This window comes from Carettochelys insculpta, chromosome 16, assembly GCF_033958435.1.
Source record: "Carettochelys insculpta isolate YL-2023 chromosome 16, ASM3395843v1, whole genome shotgun sequence".
Classification (NCBI taxonomy): Eukaryota; Metazoa; Chordata; order Testudines; family Carettochelyidae; genus Carettochelys; species Carettochelys insculpta.
The window spans coordinates 15700976-15718149 of record NC_134152.1 but is presented as its reverse complement, the minus strand read 5'-3'; the positions used below and the strand labels follow the sequence as shown (position 1 = coordinate 15718149).

At 44.4% G+C, this 17174-nt stretch overlaps 2 protein-coding genes across 5 annotated transcripts in view; one reads left to right on the top strand and one right to left on the bottom strand.

Moving 5' to 3' along the window:
• LOC142021738 (alpha-N-acetylgalactosaminidase-like) overlaps nt 1–1674 on the bottom strand; it is a 30704-nt gene extending 29030 nt beyond the window's left edge. Inside the window, exon 1 of one of the 4 annotated variants that reach the window (XM_075010880.1) lies at nt 1462–1674. The gene's annotated coding sequence lies outside the window, so the exon portion shown is untranslated. Of the gene's footprint in view, nt 1–1346 lie in introns of all 4 variants that reach the window. The other 3 variants (XM_075010875.1, XM_075010879.1, XM_075010876.1) reach the window with 3 other exon arrangements.
• Nucleotides 1675–1905: 231 nt separating this feature from the next.
• Nucleotides 1906–17174, top strand: part of ZC3H7A (zinc finger CCCH-type containing 7A) — a 44281-nt gene continuing 29012 nt past the window's right edge. The window contains exons 1-5 of the mRNA XM_075010770.1: nt 1906–2064; nt 9647–9750; nt 11333–11372; nt 12259–12456; nt 13019–13177. Coding sequence (XP_074866871.1) covers nt 9683–9750; nt 11333–11372; nt 12259–12456; nt 13019–13177 — 465 coding nt within the window. The 5' untranslated portion in view covers nt 1906–2064; nt 9647–9682. The remainder of the gene's footprint in view (nt 2065–9646; nt 9751–11332; nt 11373–12258; nt 12457–13018; nt 13178–17174) is intronic.

Sequence of the window (17174 nt, the reverse complement as noted above, 5' to 3'; positions counted from 1 at the left end):
AAACCCATGGAGTGTGTACACATAAAATGTGCTCTTTTGATCTGAAAGAATTCAGCATATTTTCCACCAGCCCTTTTCAACTACATCTACACTACAGCAATCCTTCAAAAGACGTTCTTCTAGAACCTGGACCATCTACATATGTTTTTTCCCAAAAAGAATCTTTTGGAAAAATGCACTCTTCCTCATCTGGGAGAGGAAGAAGGCCGCCAGGAAAAGTACTGCATTCTTCCAATTTAGTATCAAAAGAATGCATTTTGTATGTAGACACTCCATTGGATTTTTTTTTTAAAGTCACTAGTGTAGACGCAGCCTTCCTCTCCAAGATGAGGAAGATTTTCTGGAAGATTCTTTTGAAAAAAAAAGTGTGTAGACACTTTAAGAGCCCTTTTTCAAAAGAGCAGTCCTCACGGCGCTAGATTTTTCGATCCCCAGCTCATTAGAGCAGGGGCTGTGAGGGCACTCGCTATCAAAACAGCAGACTGATTGTTGGATCTGCTTTTTTGTGTGTGGATGCGCTCTTTCAAAAGAAGTTTTTTCAGAAGAGATCTTCAGGAAGAACTTCTTTCGAAAGATCTCTGTAGTGCAGATGCAGCCTGTGTGCCCCAAAAGGTGATGCGAGCTGGTCAAATTGCAACAGGAGCATGTATATATAATACTCACTGCACTGTTGTAGGTAACAAGTGGAATCATGCAGGATATTGCTCCCAGACCAGTGAGTGTGAAGACTATTTGCTTTGCTAGTAAGATTGAGAGCTATACTTTCCCTTACTTTTAACCTATTCACATACAGCCCATGCAGGACCTTGTGCAAGATGAAGAAACTGCAGCGAAGGCTCCACATTCAAGACTGGCACTGGGCGAGGCTGCAGTTTGATACTTGTGCCGGGAGCCGTACCTGTCTAGCTGCTGGGCTTGTTGCAGCTCCCAAGCAGTGCACATCCCTACCGGCACTGTGACAAAGCCTGGCGCATGGCAGCAGGTGGACGGTGCGAAGGGGTAAGGGGAGATCACGGCAAGACAGGATCAAGGCCTGAGGCCACTTTGGCCCTTCTGGGGATGTCATTAAGACGCTGAGAAGCCACCTGCAGCCCTCATCGCCAGTCGGGGTCGCGCGCGCATCCTGCCTGCACCGTGGCAGGATCCTGCCGCCCCTCCTCCCCCCGGCTCTGAGGTACACGCCCGTTGGCGGGATGGGGAAGCGCGCGAGCCCCATCCAAACCGCTTCAAGCCTCGTCCGCGGTCACGTGCTGCAATGGTGTGAGGGGTATAAGCGCAGACCCTTTGAGTCTCAAAAGAACCGCACATCCCGCGCATGCGCATTGCGGTCACTCTGCCCAGCTAACCTCCATCTCTACATAGCAAGTGCAGTTCGGGGGCTGGCGGATCGACCGGGCTCGGAGGCGGACAACACCATCTAGTAGGGTGCCAGCCCAATCGATGCGAACCGGTGCTAATTACCGTGTGGCCAGCCTGGCTCTCCCCATACCTCCGTCTGGTTCCGGAGAGGGCGGTGCGATGGTGAACCCGAGCCAATCGGAAGCCCCGAGACTGCCAGCTTCCGCCTATCAGGAACGCCGTGTCTCCACTCTGGCTGTGGCAGAGCCAATTGGAGGTGGAAACTTTGCCCGCTCCTGCCAGACAATCGTACCCCAAAGGGCGCATACAGAGACCCAGAGGTTGAGCCACCAGCCAATGGAAGGAACTGAGAAGCAGGAAGTATAGGTAGAGCCAATCGGAAGCAAAACTCTGTCGTTTTTAGCCAATCAGAAGAACCAGCAGTGTTCTCCTATTGATGAAGCGAATAGGAGAAGCACAAATGGTCACAGCTACAGAGCGGGCGGGGGGCGGCTCTGCTCTGCTCTGCTCTGCTCTATTTGGGGCGGCTGAATGTGGCTCTGGCCTCCCGGCGGCAGAGGGCGCGCGTACAAGGAGGCCTGGTTTCATTTGCGCCGCTTGCCGAAGCAGCATTAGAGTGGAGAGGGCGCTGTTCTGTTGTTGTCGTGCCGAGAGTTCGCTGCCTCCGGCTTCCTCAGCTGCGCCGCCGCCGGTCCCAGGGAGCGGGTACGCGGGCCGGGGGGCTTACAGAGGCTAGATGCCCCCATCCCGTGGTGCGGGCTGCCCCTCCCCCCCGGGTATGGGTGGGTTTAGTCCTCGCCGCCGCTGGGCGGGGGGCGTGGGCTCGGCCCACTTCCCCCTACGGGGAGGTTGATGTTGTCTCCGCCTCGCAGTTCCCGGTTTGGGTTTATTTCCCCGCCGCCGGGGGGGGGGGGGGGAGGGGAGGGGAGGGGAGGGGGTTTGTGGTTACCCTGGCAACTCCCTTCTGCTCAACTCGGGTTAATCTTGTGCGTGGGGAAGATTCTCGTGGGTGGGTGTGCGGGTGTTCTTGGCGTCCCCTCGCTCGGTGACAGGCGGCGGGGAACAGACTAAACACGGTGGTACCGGCTCGGGAGCCTTTGGGTTTGACTCTTCTGTGGGTGTTGTTTGAACGGAGCGTGTGTGGAGCCTCTTTAAATCGCTGACAATCCGTAGAGGGGAGAGCGGCGGGCGCCGGTCACAGTCCTCAGGGAGGTGCATGGGGACAGGCCGGCCCAGCCCCTCAGCTCTTACAGCCTGGTTATGATTTGGCTGAACTCTCAAGAGCCCCTGTTCACTCAGTCTGCCTTTACACTACGAAATAAGATCGGATTTAAAAGCATTGGCTTGATATTAACACGTTGCTGTCTTCACTGTAAATACCATTAGCTTGAATTAGTGAGCCCTAATACTGATAACAAAATATCAATATTACAGGACAGTTATAGTGTCAATTTTGAATTTAAAAATTTGAATAAAGGCTAGTGTGGAAGTGCCATGTCTGTAATTCAAATTTATTAGTCTCCAAGACTGTTCTGTATGAATCTCACAAAGCTGCATGGTGACCCTTCATGTGAGACTGCTTCCTTTGCTGCTGCTCTCCATCCAGGTGTGCAGGTAGAAGGTCACAGCAAGTCTGTGAATTTTTGATTGAATTACAATTTGAATATGAATTCTGCAGCACGCAGGCCTGCAAAAATAAAGGTCCAGAGGTGTGGCTGACAGGACCGGGTGGGGGGTGGACAAGGCTGATAGCACAGCTGCCTGTCACTGTGCCAGCATCCATAGAGGATGCACAGCAGAGGGACCCTGGGCAGGTTTGAGAGAGGTCTGAATTCTGTGACTGGGTGCTCTGAATTCTTGGACAGTACTTTGCATTGTGGGATTCTAACATGAAACACCCACAAGCAAGTGGGGCTAAGGCACTGTGGGATATGTGCCCACAATGCACTGCTTTTACTTTCAAAATTACATAGGGCAATGGGGACGTGGAAATTCCACACAGAAAAATGATGGGTCAAATGTCAAGAAGGCTTGTGGACATTCAGATTCCTAAGAAGGAAGTTAAAATTGAGTTTATTGAAAATCAAATTTATCTCAGTATAGACGTAGCCTCAGTCTGGTTAGGTTTAAAAGTGGTTTGCAGTAAGGTGTTACACCCGCTCCTAACAGTGTCTGGTTTTTTTGGTTTTATAACTGCACTTTTCATGTGGCTTTTAAAATGGCATTTTTCTGACCCTGTTACTTGTGCAATGAGAGGTGAAAGAAGAAAAACTGTAGAGGAGGGAAGGTGACTGTAAGAAACTCATTCAGAGCTTGATGGTACACAAAGAAGTGTCAAATACTCCAAGAAATATTAACACAGAATGTTAACTTATATTTAGGTACACCTTATGTGGTATTGAACGAAGTTACTAGCATTGCACAATCACAGTGTGGTTTGAAACAAAAAAGCAGTTATGTAGCACTTTAAAGGCTAACAAAACAATTTATTAAATGATGAGCCTTTGTGGAACTTCAGATCGTAGCCTTACAGACTAACACAGTTATCTCTCTGTGATTATCCAGTGTGGTTTGAGTTATCTTTCCTTTTGTATATGATATTTCTTTTTCCCATGTTTTAAAAATTTAATTTGCTTCTATTCAGTTGCTTCAAACTAATTTCTGAAGACCAAGTTAATAAAAAGTCTTAATATGTGCAAAAGACTATCACATTTACTGATTGAACGATAAGGAAATGCAGAGGAAGTGTTAATCCTTCACTTGTAGTAAATGCTATTTGGAAAGTCACTTGCAAAGTAAGAAATATGGAATTAATTTTATAGTTGAAGATGTCTCTATAAGGACACTTTGTCAATTGTAGGTATTACATTTAAATAGCTGTGGTTATCTTGCAGAAACTTCAGTCAGCATGATTTCCTTTATTAATTTGTGTTCTTCAAAATATTAAACATTATTAAAAACAAACCTCAGCTGCTACCTCTCCAACATAGCCTGAACTTCTTGACAGCCAGTGATACCTTTTCAGGACTACTATTTTCTGTTCTAATATTCCAAAATGATATTAAAAATAATGAAGTGTGGCAGTATATAGGAAAACAAAACATGATTAGTGTCTTGCCTTGTCATAAGGGGGAAGAAGCTAAACAAGCTGTGCCAATATGCTGCTGGTAAATAACTTAAAACTTAGGGTATTAGTGGTTGACCTTTCATTTTATTTTCTGTTTTCCTGGTTGTATTTAGATGTTCTCTCATAAACGCAGTTCAGTTTAGTTGCAGGTTAGCTACCAACTACTGTACTGCAAATATAATAGGGGAGTTGAGACATGGCAGATAAGAGGAATTTAATTAAACAAATCATCATGGCCTAAGATAGTTCACTAATGGTTTCTTACTAATCACCATAAATAATTACCTTAAATTTACTTACTATGTTTGAAACCACAGAATATAGATTATATTTTAAATAATGCAAAGTTATTTTTTCCTCAAGGAGTGCAGCTTTGAGGGGGTTGGGAATAGTGGAGATACCTTGGTTATATATGTATGAGATGTTAACCTGTAGAAACTACTAGGCCATTGCTCCAAGTACTCTTTGATAGTGTTTTCACCTCCCATTTGCCTTCAGTGTGTGGGGACAGTGGGAAGGGGGTTGGCTCTTTTTCACCTTCTAGTGGGGAGGTGGATGGAGAAAGTCAAGGATCAATAAATACAAAAATACACAACATATTCTCTTTTTAAAGATTGTAGGGCTTGTTGGCCAATCTCATTTTTTTTACTGCCCAAATAACTGCTGTTTTTTAGTCTTTGGGCTGACGCTGCTAATATCTTTGGAATGGGGATTCTAATGCGTAACAGCACTGGTAGTTGTCTGTTTGGGGGAAGAAAAGTAATCTGGACTCTTGGACTTGTTCTGTGGTATATATGCTAAAGAACCTAATGAGTTCATCCAAGGTCAAATACCAATACTATTGTCTTTCCACCTCCCTTGTTTTGTCTCTAAAATTGTGATGTATTGAGGAGCCTGGTGGCATTAATTATCTACCAGGAGAAAAGCTGGTCCTCCAAGTAGCCCACATCTTGATGATTCATGCAGACTTGTTCTGTGGTGTACATGTAAAGAGTGGGGTGGGCAAGATCAGTATATAAATAATGTTGGTATTGTGGACAGTCAATGTCATAGTAACTGTCATGAGCCTGAGTTTTGGGTAATATCCTTTTTTGGTATGAATATTGGTGGCAGGTGTGTCCAGCTTGACTTGTGTTTCCCTATGTATCTCTTTCTTCTTGTATCTCCTCACACTTATTGTGACAGGAATTTTGAAGTTTAATGCATGGATGGTGAAGATGGGAAGCAGAGTTGCTCACATGCCCAGACAGAGAGAGTTACATGCTTCCTTTTGGCATGTGTTCTTGGAATTCTTAACTCTTATGCCATGTGCTTTCTACTGTACTATAACTTACAACATTTATTTTATATTTTTCTTGCTTGTATCTCAAACTACTGTAGAAATGAGTAATAAAGTTATAGGAAATAAATTGAAATGTAAAAGAGTGGAGAAAATGTTGACGTATGTTGTCCCAGGCCAGGTGTCTGCAACTAAAATAACATGAAGAGCCATTTTTCAAATTCAGTTACAGAATCAATCCTTCAAGAGCTGCAATGCATGTGAATATGAGACAGTCATTAATAAATGTCAAGCCATGCTTTTTATCACCCTGTTTCAAGAACTGTGCACACACAATAATTTGTACCAGTTAGGAAGTGGTTACTTCCCACCCCCGTTCCCCAGGCTTTACTTGCCTCAACCCCCAAATCCACCCCCAATCCCCAGTCTTAGCTCGTCTGAGCCCCAACCTCCCTCCTGCCCCAGGAGTAACTCACCTCAGTGCTTAGTCCCACTGTGACCTTCCCCGCTGCTCTCCGCCACCACCGCCTCCTCCTTCTTGGCGGGCTGTGAGGCTGTGCGTCTCCAGCAGGATAGGCTCAGCCACCCCTACCTCCAGCTCTCCTGCCAGCTGACTTCTGCCATGTGGGGCGGCCCCCTGCCCTGCTGGCTTTCACTTCTGGGCTCCCTGCTCTGTTGCCACTGACCGCTTAGCGGGTCCAGAGCTGCTGCTGCTTAAACGGAACTTATTTTCAAATAAATAAATTCTGTTTAAGCGGCATCTGCTTCCAGAGCCCCGAGAGAAGTCAGTGGTGGCAGTGCTCAGAGTTGCATGTAGCTCCTTAAAGAGCCCCTTGCGGTTCCAGAGCCACAGGTTGCCGACCCCTGTCCTGGGCTTTTATGGTGTTGTTTTTTCCTGTCCTGGAATAGGATTACTGTTGCCTTTGTACTCAAATAAATCAACAAGCTGCTGGAACTTTATGTCAGAGGCACATTTTAAATATATAATTGATTTTTCAGTTTTATCCTTTTGGTATCAGGCATCACAAATTCTGTATGTTCAGTGGAACCAAGAACTGGAGGTCCTGCTGCTAACTTGACTTTAGGGATTTTTTTTTTTTTTAACTCTGTGCCATGGTGTGGGCATGTTTAAAGTGGAAGTAATTCTTCCATCTTACAGAGGTGATGTAGTTTGTTTTGACGTTTGGATGAACGGTATTAGAAAAATGCAGGGTATTAACAGTAAATGCTGTAGGGTACTTCTGGATTTTAATAACAGTTACTTATCTGGAAAATACTTCAGCCAAAAGGTATATGTTATAGCCTGAAATTTTCTCAGCCTAGCAGGGTGTGGCTTTGTTGGCATTTTTTTTTTTTCCCCCAACAGTGGCCAATGCCTGATGCTTCACAGGCTTAGAACAGAACAGGGGAAGGATTGTGTGATCCATCTCATGTTGTCCAATTCCCCGTAACTGATGGGAAATGATAGGCACATTCCTATATTAGCGTATTAGATATCTTTTCAAATATCTGCACATATATAAGTGTTGATTAAACTTTCCAAATCTCTTAAGAGTAAACCTGAATTTTGCGGAGGAATATATCTTTTTACAGCTATGCTAAAATAACTTTTAAAACTATGCATGACAGATACCTTAAATACTTTACTTTCAAACAACCAGTACAAATTACTTCCTTTCTGCATGAGCACTTTGTATACAATGTCTTAATCCTCTTTTCTTTTTCGTTGTCTGAACAAGATCTTTCCTGTAGTCTATTCTTCCTTTGTTAGGATTAATGAAATAAAATGGGAGCTTGATAGAAATAGTCTCAATTTATTACATGCTGGACTTATCTACACTTACCTTCAACTTTGACGGGGGCATGTGAATCAGGGTGATGGGAGATTACTAATGAAGTGCTGCAGTGAATACACAGCACTTCATTAAACTAATTCTGCCCCATGGCAACTTCAAAGTGTCAGACTTCAAATTGCTGGGGTGTGTGTAGCTGCTGGCACTGCGAAGCGCCCATGTTCCTTTGAAGTGCAGATATCTATCATTAGAGATAGCAATTACCTTAAGCCTAGGTGCTGAAAGCTTAACACTTGAGTTAATTGGTTTTAACGACTGTTACCTGCTGGGAGCAGGAGGGCTGGGGGAGCCACCCAGGCTAGCAGCCCCACTGAAGAGGCTGCGGAAGGAGATGGAGTGTCTAAGGCTGGGGCCGTTTAGGGCTGCAGTGGGGAGGGGAGGAGGGAATCTAAGGCTGGGGGCGGTTTAGGGATGCGGGGCATTGTCTAAGACTGGGGGAAAGTTTTGGGCCGCAGGGAGGTTCTAAGGCCATGGGTAGTTTGGGGCTGCTGGTGGGGTGGAGGTCTCCCTGTCCCCTCAGCCAGGGACCCTGTGGCTGGAGCAGAGCCAGCCATGGATCTTCGTGTTCCCTGGCCAGGGACCCCGTGGCTTGCTCATATTAGTGGGGGAAGTGCACTCATTTAGTGAACATAGTTCAGTATACATGTCCCCCGTTTTTAGAGAGTACTTGTAAGTAAAGTACTTATTAAACAAGGGATGGTTGTATTTCAAAATAAAGACATGGGTGCCAACAGGTGATGATATGGAGACACAAAAATTCCCCAGGAGCAGAGATTCTGTTTCTCTGTCCCTTCCCTCTTCAGAGCCTAGTTGGTGGATGCCCCTTCAGACCCCTCCCCCACATACATTCCCAGTTTCCTAGAGCCCAGGCACCTGTACCCCAACCTCCTTCAGAGCCCAGGGTTCCAGAGGGAAAAACAGTCTGATGTCAGGTTCCAAGTGGCATACCTGTATGCCGTCGCCTTCCTTCAGGGTGTCTTGGGAACTGCAGCTGCTGGGAGCCCTCCAGCTCCTTCCCCTACTGCTCCTGTCCATGGTGCCTTTTACTTGCAAGGTGGGCTGTCTTGCAGCCAGTGACTCCTAATACTGGCCACTAGCTCTGCACCCTATTCTGTGGAAGAAAAAGGAAGTTATGTGGTCACCAATATTAGTGTGCAAATTCTGCAACATAGTTGTGTAGAATTCTTGCAGGAACACATGATGTAATCAAAAGGTACGACCTTTCATATATTAAGGGTTTCTTGCCACACACTAATTTGACCATGGTCAAATATTCCAACTAACTGGTTTGCCAAGCTTGTTTTATACTATACAATGGTCCTATGCCATCTAGCTTGTGTCTACATTACCCCTCCCTTTCGGAAGGAGTATTTAAATGACACAGACCGGAACTGGTTAATGAATTGGGAATAAGGAAATTTTAAAGTCTGGGGTTTATTTCGAAGCACCTACATCTACACAGACATTTTGCTTTTAGAAAGCAGCACTTTTGAAGCATAACTGGCTGCCATCATGCTAATAAGGCACTAAATATTCATACCAGCACCTCATTACCCAGTTCCAATCCATGTAATTTAAATACGCTTTCCAAAAGGGAGGAGTAGTGTAGACATGGCCTTAGAGTGGACAAGTGCTCAGATAGCCAGAGCACTTACTGTAGTTTAGTAGTGACAAACCTGGTTATTTTTGCAGTGGCACTGACAACCTTCACTCCTAAGTTTATCTAATCCTTCACGAGTGGAGGAGTAACATTCTCAGCAAAGTATAGATACAGGTTATTCTGTGAAACTGTAGCACACAGCTGTTGTGCAGGAAGAGAATGTTTGGTTGGACAGTCTGGCTTATACACCTGCTTCTGGTAGGAATTTAACTTTAATGTATTGTCAGGAAAAAATGCATTGAAGTAGGTGTGAGAAGCCAGTGTCTACATTGTTATTGGACTTAGCCCTGGTGTAAGATATGAACCTTCAGGTGTAGAGGCAAATATGCTAGCAAGTGGAGCACACTAAATCCTGTTTATTCTTTCAGAAACTGTAGAATTAAAGAGTGGATGTGTGAGGTAACATGTCCAGTGTGCCTGAAGACAGAAGTATCAGACAGCAGGACATCACGAAAGGACTGCAATTTATACAGTAAGATCTTGTGACAGATGTTTGTATGGGTGTTTCTGTGTGTGCAGACCTACTTGAAGTGTAGTTAGATCTTTTATTTATATGGTGCCTCTTTTAAGAGTGAGATAAGGGTGAACATTTGGTCTATTAAGATCTCATTATGTATGCACAGTTTAAAATTACTCTTGTTTTAAGCATCTAGGTCCTCCAAACTGATTCCCCTCGTTTGCTTTACCACAAGTAAGAGCTGTGTGTCTCTGGGATAAGCCAGGCGCAGCACTGTTTGAAGAGTCAAGACTGTTGCTTCAAAAAGCAGTGGCCCCATGTGGGGAGAGAAGAGAATACCTCTTTGTTTGGGGAAGCTGTGGATGTGGTTCAGGTAGTCAAAGTTTGCCCCAGAGGAGTTCAGGTGGCTAACTTTAGTAACATTTACTACCCTTGAGTGTAGACTCGTGAATATAAGTCTGTATATGTGGCTATCAGCCCTTTTAATATGATACTGGAGGAGGCAATGGTGAGGGGCTGCATTTTACATAGACTTTTCATAGACAGCCCCTACTCTGAGCAGGGTATTTCCTCGCTGCAATGTGGAAATGGAGTGGAAGAAGGGGTCTTGGAGAGCAGAAGACTTACAAGGCCTTCCCCCCATCACCAAGGCAGTTTAGAAAGGCTTCTGGGAGAAAAAGCAGCTCTTTAAATCTCAATGAAAGGAAGTGATTGCTCCAACACTGAAGACTTGTTTCCCTGCAGCTGATCCACTGAGCTGCTTTGTCCACTCTGGTGATATCTTCTGTTTTCATGGGAAGGGAAATTCTTCTCTTTAAATGCTTGCTCACATCTACTTACATTGTGTGTGCACACGTGCCTGGCTGTCAGAAAGTTTTCCTTAGCAACTAACCATCTTTGAGAGGTGTTGCATGCGCCCCGCACACAACTTGAATAGATACCAGCAGCAAATCTCAAAGGACAACAGTTAGAACAGTGAGTAATCGGTTTTTCCCCATCTCTAGGCTGACCAAGTTTTTGGTGGAGCAGTAGTATGGCAATCCTTCCTGTGCACCTTTGCCTCAAATTATTTGGTTGTTGCTGTAAGAAGCAGATGTGGTCTCTTGCCTCTGTCTTCATGCAGCCAGTGCTGCCTTGGGAACTGAGGGAGTGATTACCCACCCTTGGCTGACATTCGGAATGTATTTTGATTGGGGTGTGGGAGTTATGGTAAAAGTACAGAAGTGAAAATGAGTCAGTTGAGGCCCTCCAAACGTTTTTCTTTCTCCCTGTTCCTCTCACCTACCTAGGTAAGAATGCATTTTCAAAGACTAAATTGAGGTTGCTAAGTCAGCTTGGAAGTAAGGAAATGCTAGAACTAAGGCTGACTGTGCATCCTTAATTTAGGCTAGTGGTGCATTAACATTACATTAGTATGTATTCATGGAATTAACAGATAGTCTTTTTTAATACTAGGATCCCTGTCTCACTAGTGTACAAAATGGATGGTGCTCAGGGACTGAATTAGTGTTGCCTGTAGCATGCAGAATCCTTAAACTTAATATTTGTTTTTAACAATGAAGTAATTTACAAAATGTTGTTTATCTTTAATTCCTAGGTCTACTTTACCTTATCCAGGGACACAAGAACAGTATGAGGTAATGAAGCTGTTTTCTAAAATCTGTTAGAAGCGTATGCTTGTGATAGGAAGACATCTCTTCCTTGTGGTGTTTTTAAAAAAAAAAACTTTCAATTTTTCTGAGGGTCTAAATGATATTTTTAATAGGTTTTAATACTAATAAATTACAGTGTTATTTACCTTTCGCTAACTTGTCTTACCCTGTGGTGTGTGTGTGTATATATAATCAAATATTTGAATGGAAAGAGAGAACTTTTGTAAGTAGCTCAGAGAGATTTTTTAAATTGCTAGTTCACTTAATCTTGGCTATAAATTTAGATCTTATAATTACAAGAATCAAGGTCATGTTTTAGTTTCGCAAAAGTTAGTTTAACATGTCAGTGGCTAGTGAAGAGGCGGTAGCTTCACCATGTGAATCTACAAGGCATCTTTCTGCAGTTGTGGCTAATTGGTAGATGGTTTTGCAGCTCTTTCTGTTTATATGATTAAAACTCTCTTTTCTCGATTGAATTTTGGCTGGATAATAGCACAAACATGACTGAGCAACTGATTTGAGCCAAAGATATCCCTTCTGAGACTTCAGTGTGAAGTACCAGGTGCCTTGTTCTGTTTTTGGCTTGTTTTTGTTTCTGGAAAGGGTAGCTACTTCGCACTGACATCACGTACCCTTTATGAGCTGCTCTGCCAGCAGTTACTGCACTTCATTTACGTGTAGGGTCTTTGGTAATAGGTACTTTGGGAATGTCTAGATAATACTTCATAACAAGAAATAGCGGGAGTATTTTCTTTTAAGATGGAAACAATCTTTGCATTAATTATTTCCATTGACTTGTTTCAAAAAAGTTAACGCAGAAATATGGAATATTTGCAGAGTTCTTCAGTTCATAAGTGTTTCTTTGTTTCAGTTATTCATACGAGGGCTTGTTAGAAATCTCTTTAATGAAGGGAATGATGCATATCGAGAAGGTGATTGGGGAAGATCACTGAGCCACTATACAGAAGCTTTAAACGTATCAGATTATGCAAATTCTGAAGAAATTCACATTTCCAATGAAATACTAGAGAAGCTGCATGTAAACCGGATTGTATGTTACTCAAATTTGGTAAGTGTTTATTTAATCAAAGCTTTGCAGCTTTTCCAGAGAGAGTACATGAACTAATTATGAGTTGCCTTAGGCAGGTTGTGTAATCTCCATCATTAGCAATGTTTAAAAACAGTTTTGACAAACACCTGTCTGGGGTGGTCTAGATCAGTGTTTCTTAAAGTATGTTCTGCGGAACGCTGGTGTTCCACGAACAACTCACAGGCGTGCCACAAATGTTTCGGAAAATATGATGATGGTATATAGTAAGGTGCCCTCTCCCCCCCCCGCCCCCGGCCCCACACCAGCCCTGGTTCAAACCCCCCCCGCCCCCGGCGGCCTGGCTGACCACCCATGTGCCACTCCGGCTCATCTCTACTCCTCACCACCCCTCTCCCATGGCCCCAACTCACTGCCAGAAGCAAAATCATTAGGAAGGAGTAATATCCTCAGAGAGCCTGTTTGGGAACTGTACAGTTTTTTCCAGCGCTTCTTGAGTTAACTGTAGGATATTTGAACTGTGTACTCTAGCAACAAAATATTAATTATTTAAAAAGCCCTTAAACTTTTTTGCCTTTCTCAGAGATTGCATGATAAGGTTCTAGAAGATTGTGAGATAGCTTTAAGATTAAATGAAAACAATTTCAGAGCTTTGTATTGGAAATCCAAAGCCTTAAATGAACTGGGAAACTATAAGAAGGCTTATGATGCTGTAGCAAAATGCTCTCTGGCTGTACCGCAGGTAAGTCAAATTATACATTATTAAAACTTTATTAGTAAAGTATATTTATCAGCTGGAAGTGGTTCAGCATGAATTGAAAACAAAAGTAAATAATAAAAATGAAGAAACCTCCACAATCCCACATTTTGTTTTGTAAACAGTAGGAAATTTCTTAAATGAGCAGTCAAAAAGAGGGCCATCCTGAAGTCAAATGCGTACTGTCAATTTAGTGGGTCTGATGGAGACACGCTAAGTCAATGACAGTGATGCCCCATCGTCTCTGATACCTTATTCCTACTCCCTGAAAAGAGTAAGTTAGCAGGAAAGCGTTTCCATTGACCTAGCACAGTGTGGACACTGCAGTAAGTCAACCAATGCTGCATTGACTGAGTACATTATTTATGTAACTAAAGTAACAAAACTCTGATCAAGTTACCAGGAGAGTGTAGACAAGGCCTAAGTGAAAATTGCCACTGTGGAGCAATGTGTTTGGTTTTTTTGTTTTGTTTCTGGGCTCCTCCGCGCAGGGGGACAATTTTTCAGTGTAATGAGCACTTTCATTTTGTGATACACACAATCCCAGGGGAGCCATCTGATAGTACTCAATTAGGATGCAATTCAAGAAATGAGGTGGTCAGTTCTTAACGCTGGTGGTTATTCCAATATTTAAATTTTATAAGCCAGCACAAAACAGCTTCTGTATTACCTTATTCAGAAATCCAAATCACAGAATTTTTATGGCTTGTAGCTTTCCCTGGGAGCATTCATTCAGGGGTGGGAAATAAGGCAGAGGCAGTTCAGGCCAAGAGCTGGGCTGCCAGATCTTTATTTTCCTGCGAGTCCATGGCTACAGCTGCCCACAGCTCCCATTGACTGACTGGGAACGGAGATCAGCAGCCAGTGGGAGCTGCGGGAAGCAGCACAAACTGGGACACTGCACCTCCTGTTGGCTGAGAACACTGAACCATGGCCAGTGGGAGTTGCAAGTGGCCATGCTGGTAAATGAAGTACCAGCAGCTAACCCTCATGACCAGGGTCTGGGGCCACTTGTCGCCTACTTCTGATCCACACAGATTTCAGACCAACAGGATCAGGACCCAACGGTCACATTAGCATCTGTGTCTTGACCTGGGAGAATATCAGTCTTCTGATGTAACCACATGGTAGTTAACCATCAGATAATTACTAAACTGCTTACATGATAGATTACTGTATCACAGGCTTTAAAGAGACATCTTGACAACTCACTCGAGTCATCTAAATGTTATTTCCTTTAGATCTCTGATTCAACAGTTATAGTGATAGGCCCTATCTGTTGATGCAGTTAGTGTGTATAAGATATAAAGAAAACGCATAACTAGTATTACATCTAATTTCTAAAAATACAGGTTTGAATTTCAAAGTTCTAGCCTAACTAGCATTGAATGCCCTTATTTACCGTTTGTAAACTTTTCTCTTGTGCCTTTAGGGAATGGGTGGGGAGCTTTTTTGGGTCAGGGGCCACTGACCCACAGAAAAATCAGTTGGAGCCACATAAAAGTGTGAAGCAACCGCCCCCCCCCCCCCCCCGGCAGAATCCTCACTGATCTGGCCCCTGACTGAGACATGTCACCTCCTCATGCTCCCGCACCATGGGGCTGAGGGGCAGGTGGGGGCTGAGGTTCATGGATTTCCTCCAGGCCAGACTAACTCTTCTGGGGACGCAGGGTGGGACCCAAATGTGGGGGAGAGGGGTTCAGGATTCACTGAATGGGAGAGGGGGTTGCCAAAGAACAGGTGTGGGGTCTGGTGGGAGGGAGGGTGCCAAAGTGGCGGGGAGCAGCAGCTGGGCGGGGAGGGTCAGGAACAGGCAAGAGTGTGAGTCTGGGTGGGAGGAAGGGTTGAGGAGCAGGGTGGCGGAGTCTGGGCAATGGGGGACGGGCGCTTACCTCCAGATCTCACCGCTGCCTCCACTCCCCTGGCTTGGGGAATGGCAGTGGAGAAATGCTCCCTAGAGAGGCTATTCTCCCTGTCTCTGCCAGCCAGCATCCTCCTAGAATTCCAGCCAGTTAGAGCAGTGGAGGGGCCGTGCCTGGGAATGGCATGGAGAAAAGCCTCTCCAGAGATCTGTGAGCTGCCCTTCCCCCTCTGGGAAATGGGGAGCGGGAGCAGTGGCACTGCTGCTTCCTTTCCCTGCCAAGCAGAGTCTGTGGGCTGGATGTGCCCCCAGCTTCCTTGATCTGGTCCATAGGGTTTGGGGCTTCCTACAGCCTACCCTGCTGTGGCTAGATTCTGAGGAGGGAAGCCTGGGGGGGCCAGATCCAGATAAGCTGTGGTCTGGATCCAGACCATGGTTCAGAGATTCCATACCCTTACTGTAGAGGTTGACTTTGGATCATTTGGACTGCGGTTGTTTAATCCTTAACCCCATGCGTGCAACTTGGTTCTATTCTTGTGGCAGCTATGTAATAGTGGTTGTAGTAATGATCTGTACAACCATATCTTAACTAGATAATGTCACACATTTTCAGCTAGCATCAACAGTAATTAGGGATTCAGGGCATCATGGGATTCAGTTGTTGGAGAAGATGTTTTCCAAATCTCCTTTAATGTTCTGGATTTCTTCTAGCTTTTCTAATATTTACCTTCCATTCATCCTTCATTCCCTGAGAGCTGCTCAGTTGCTCTCCTTTTAAAATACATATTTTTTTAAAAGTGTATTAGAATCTGATAAGCTATGGGGGTTGAAGTTATTTATTTTGGCCATAAGTATTAAATGAAAGGTATCTTTGTGAATGTTCCTTAGCTCAGGAATGCAATGACAGGTGTTAATATTAGCTGAATGTTCTGTTTGATGCATTTTTGTGCCAGAGTGGATTGATTTTTTTTTTTTTTTTTTTTAAATCATCAGAGGAAAAAATCATGGATTTAAATCAAGTTTCCCACTAATACAGCTTCACATAGTTCTTAAACAATCGTGTAAATCTGATCATTCAAAGATGTTCTTACAATTCTGTACAGTAAACCTTCAAGTTACAAAGGGGTTGCGTTTCTGCAACCCCTGTGTAACTTGACCTTTCGTGCAAGTTGAGGGAAGATGGGAACCAGGCTGCCCCCTGGTTCCCAGCTCCTCTGGGCTTTCAGGAGCTGAGAAACTGACCAGCCCTGGTGGGCTGGTCAGTTTCCTGGCTCCCAGAGTGGCACAGAGCTGGGAACCAGGGAGCAGCCTGGTTCCTGTCTTCCTCCTGCTTGCAGGACCTGGGAAACTGACCAGTTGCAAATGTGAATCAGCAAATATAAATGTGAATTAGCAGCCTGACTCTCAGCTCTCCTCCACTTGCAGAGCTGGGAAACTAAGCAGGGCATCAGCCTTGGTCAGCTTCCTGATTTCAAGGAGAGGAGGGGAGCCAGAAGCTGGGCTGCCCCTGGTTCCCAGCTCTGCTCTATTGCCTGAAGCAAGGAAACTGACCAAGGCTGCTGCACTGGTCAGTTTCCTAGCTCTGCAAGCTCCAGGGACTGGGAAACCACTCCTGTCAGCCTGACTCACAGCTGCTGCACCTGACAGGAGTGGTTTCCCAGTCTTGTCCAGGGCAGCAGTTGTATTAACCCAAGACATGCACAACCAAAGTGCATGCATCTAGGAGGGCATGCTTAATGTAATTCTTTAATAAAAATCAAGTTATCTGTTTAAGAAGACAGAAAATAGTACCTAATCATTACCTGTCAAGCTGCAGATGCAGTACCAATAGCTTTAAAAATGGTATGAACTAACTCACACGTACAAACACAATAGAACTTATATTTTAGTAAATTAAATCTTGAATGATTCACATTTTCAATGGCAGCAGTTTCTTGAGTTGTTAGCTGACAGATGTCCTTAAGGTCCTGTTTGTTAATTTTTAAATTTCATTAACTGACAAATCATCACAGCATTAAATATATGGTGTCTTTAAAACTTCTACAACAAGATGTCTCTGTGTTATGGGCTCTTGGGGAGGGCAGGGGATGAGGTTTTTGGGGTGCAGAAGGGGACTCTTAA